General features: G+C 42.4%; 1 protein-coding gene across 1 annotated transcript; it reads right to left on the reverse strand.

Annotated features, from left to right (window-relative positions):
• Positions 1–9: 9 nt before the first annotated feature.
• Positions 10–3,731, reverse strand: LOC108383113 (putative lysozyme-like protein; the record flags this gene model as incomplete). The annotated part of the gene is made up of 4 exons (XM_017639498.1): positions 10–162; positions 1,652–2,218; positions 2,336–2,454; positions 2,680–3,731. Coding segments are annotated over 4 exons (1,891 nt in total), but the record flags the coding sequence as incomplete, so codon positions are not given.
• Between the last annotated feature and the right edge of the window lie 536 nt (positions 3,732–4,267).

The following is a 4,267-nucleotide window of genomic DNA, read 5'->3' on the forward strand; positions in this document are numbered from 1 at the left end:
TCCAAGTACTTGACACGGTAGTGTTCCACTTTGCCTTGGAAGCAGACGCATAGTGTATAGTCGCCTGGGAAGTTAGTCGATTCGCGTACTAAAAATAGGCCATCCTCGCGAGGCTGCAACAGGTGTTCGGCTTCGTCGCGTGTTATGCTGCCATGAAACCAACTATCAAAATAGAAAGTGAGTTGAGTGTGAGCAATAGAAAATTAAATATTTGAATGGTGAACAATTTAGAGCTTCACATCAAAACGAAATAAGCGGCAAGTACACATACGGTAATTTCACAATTGACTGTACTGTAGGTTTTTTTGTACGTTTTCTACAATATTTTGTTATTATAGATGGGGGCCCCATTATTTGGTTTGGTGCTGATTCTATGCTTCGTCACCAAATATGAGCTTATAAGAAAACGAATTGTTGCACTTCGTTCCTCGTGGCACTAAATTTGTTATTTTAGCTTCTGCAATTTGAGTTTTTGTTTTGCGTTTGTGTTTGCAAATGCAGATAAGATAAGAGTAAAGCAATACAAAACATAAACAGATAACACCGAACTATGTTAACAAAGCTGAAGCAGGCCGTCAGTTGCTTTTGGTGTTTATATGAGCTTAAAACAAGTCGCGTGCCTGATGTATAGAATTTCGAGTTAATTAAATATCATTACTTTGNAATTTGAGTTTTTGTTTTGCGTTTGTGTTTGCAAATGCAGATAAGATAAGTGTAAAGCAATACAAAACATAAACAGATAACACCGAACTATGTTAACAAAGCTGAAGCAGGCCGTCAGTTGCTTTTGGTGTTATATGAGCTTAAAACAAGTCGCGTGCCTGATGTATGAAATTTCGAGTTAATTAAATATCATTACTTTATCGAAAGAGTTATTAAAGGTTTATGTACAGAGACATGTCAGATTAAAGCTAGCAATTTAAATACTGTTTATTCGATTTCAACGGCTGAAACAGATTAAATTTATAAATGTCATACTGATAAGAACATACATACATATGTATGTAATTAAGAAGGTCACGCTTTTCGTGGTAATAACACTTGGAAATTTATAATTTCATACGGCAAATTGGCAGTTTTATACAGCAAGCCTCGTATTAAGACACCAGCGCTCATTTAAATTTTATTAACTATCAATNTTGTTATTTTAGCTTCTGCAATTTGAGTTTTTGTTTTGCGTTTGTGTTTGCAAATGCAGATAAGATAAGTGTAAAGCAATACAAAACATAAACAGATAACACCGAACTATGTTAACAAAGCTGAAGCAGGCCGTCAGTTGCTTTTGGTGTTATATGAGCTTAAAACAAGTCGCGTGCCTGATGTATGGAATTTCGAGTTAATTAAATATCATTACTTTATCGAAAGAGTTATTAAAGGTTTATGTACAGAGACATGTCAGATTAAAGCTAGCAATTTAAATACTGTTTATTCGATTTCAACGGCTGAAACAGATTAAATTTATAAATGTCATACTGATAAGAACATACATACATATGTATGTAATTAAGAAGGTCACGCTTTTCGTGGTAATAACACTTGGAGATTTATAATTTCATACGACAAATTGGCAGTTTTATACAGCAAGCCTCGTATTAAGACACCACCGCTCATTTAAATTTTATTAACTATCAACTGCATTTCGTTTACTTACGGCATTGCGTTCAGCTTCACTTCGCACTTCCGTTGCGGCTGAATATGGTGTTGATTAACGCCGCCAGCCATAGCGTTGGTGGGTGAGTGCAACGATGCGGCTGCTGCATTGGAATTACTCGACCAGGCATTGGCCGCCACACCACCACCATTTAAATCGAAACTATGCAATGATGTAGACATGCTAGTCGCACCTATGCCTGAGCTGCCACCAACACCAACACCGCCACTGCCACCAGCAGTGTTGAGCGATATCGCCGATTGCGTTTGCTGTTGACTGCTCGAGAGCGATGAGGGCGCTTGCGCTTGGTGTAACAGCATGTTGCTGCCGTGTAGTGCGCCGCCTAGGCCAGCAACAATGGCGCCACTTTTCGGCGGTAGACCGCGTTCGTGCAACGATAGTGCGGCGCTATGTTGTGCCGCATTCAATGAAGACGACATAAGATTGTTGTTGCTATTGCTGGAAGCATTGCCTAGAAGCTGCAAATGCTGTTGTTGTTGCTGTTGCGTTACGGCAGCCACTGCAGCGGCTGTCACACCCCCCGTGGCGGGCGCGCAATTGCCACCACTGACAGCGGATGGTGGCGCAAAGGTGGATAAGATGTGTGTGTGTGTATGTGTATGTGGCTGTGCCGCTGAGCCAGTTAATTGCGATGCCTGCTGCTGCTGATGATGATGCTGTTGCTGCTGTTGTTGTTGCTGATTGGGTGATTTTGGTGAATGATTGGCGCCGGTTGCAACTGATATTAAATTATGACTATTAAGTGCATGCGAGGACAAGTGGATTGGATTGTGGTGTTGGTTCTGCAATAAGAAAGGAAATAAAAGATGAACAAAAAAAAAACAAACAAACAAATGCAAGACGAAATGACTTTTATTTCTATAATTACCACGTTATTGTGATGGTGCNGAGGACAAGTGGATTGGATTGTGGTGTTGGTTCTGCAATAAGAAAGGAAAAAAAAGATGAATAAAAAAACAAAAAAACAAACAAATGCAAGACGAAATGACTTTTATTGCTATAATTACCACGTTATTGTGATGGTGTGGCGGTATATTTGGCGGTACAATATGCGGCTGCGATTGGCTTAGTTGCTGCTGATGCAACAAACTGACGCCTACGCTGCCAGCATTCGCTATACCGACGCCACTCGCGCCTCCGCCGCCACCACCTACGCCGATGCCAATGCCGCCTAAGCCGCCGCCCACACCGCCGTGATTCGGTTGCGGCGCGGGACGTTTATTGTGTCGTAAAGGCGCTGTGGGCGGCATTTGATGCCCGGTGGATTGTAAGAACCATGGATCGCCTGCTGAATTGGCCGCCACTGTCACGGATGGTTGCGAGAAGCCGCGATGATGACCGACCACTGTTGTTTGTCCGCTATGCTGAGTCGCTGTGGCGTGACTGCTCATAACTTTATTGCAGCTCGCTTTCGGCGAGATTGAAGATGCGGACGACGACGACGACGACGCCGGCGTGGCAGCCGTTGACGTCGTTGACGCTATACCACTCGCTAGTGGACTCGGTGTAGGTGTGCCCGCAGCGGTGTTTGAAACAGCCGATTGTCCACGCGCGGCGCCAGTAGCACTTGTTGTTAAAGTGTGTGATGCAGTTGTGACTGCGCTGATTACGGGATCGTTGTGAGAATTGATGCAGTGAACGTGCGGTGTAGCAACAATACGTTTGCTATTGTTGCTTTTGTGGCTGTGGCTGCTCTTGCTATTGCGGCCACTCAGTTGCTGCCACTGTTTAAGCTGCTGCAGCTGTTCGGTTTGAGGTGCGTTTGGCTTTTGCTGAGTTGTTGAGGTTACTTTGGTCGTTGGTGTTGTTAGAGTTGCAATTGGTGTTTTGTTGTTTGTTGATGTTGCGGCGGTTGTGGCAGTCGCAGTTGTTTCGCTTGTGCTACGGAGGGAGATTAAAGCTGCTGCTGCTGTTGTTTTTGCTGTTGTGCTGGTGTGGTTTACGCCACTATCAGGCAGTTGTTGTAGCTGTTTGTGTTCTCTTTGTCCCCTTTTCGACTGTGGACATTTCAAGTCATTTGCTGGCTGTTTATTCTCTTTCGAAATTAACGATTCCTCATCTATAAAACAAACAGAAAAAACAGTTANTTTTTTTTGGTATAAGAAATCTATTTATTCAGTAATATTTTTCTTAAAACTTCAACCAAAGGGCGCAACAGTGAGCATTTTCACATTTTCTTGCAAACCTATTTCCGAAATTTGGCAAACGCTAAAATCCATGGTTTCTTCGGCAAAGTAGAACCCGCATGGTGAAAAAAAAATGTATACGCCCTAATGTACATGTATTTGAAAATAAACCACAATTCCGGCGCTCGTTTCAGAGTCAACTGACAGCGTAGCTGGAGCTGAGCCAGTGCCAACCAACGATCAGCAGCGCGCGCGGCAGCTGCGCAATAGCAACGTGATAATAAAATTTCAAGTTCAAATGCGAATTTTCTGTGCTTTTGTTATATTACTGTTTGTTAGCTAGTTTCTTGTTTTTTTTTTTGTGTGTGTTTATTTAGCGTCAATTTGATTCACGTTTTTAAATTAATTCAAATTAATGCCGTAGTTGAAATTCTGTTTACGCTAGTGATTAGCTGTGCGCGCACCATAT

This window comes from Rhagoletis zephyria, unplaced genomic scaffold, assembly GCF_001687245.7.
Source record: "Rhagoletis zephyria isolate East Lansing unplaced genomic scaffold, Rhagoletis_zephyria_1.1 Rzeph_scaffold_30811, whole genome shotgun sequence".
Taxonomy (NCBI): domain Eukaryota; kingdom Metazoa; phylum Arthropoda; class Insecta; order Diptera; family Tephritidae; genus Rhagoletis; species Rhagoletis zephyria.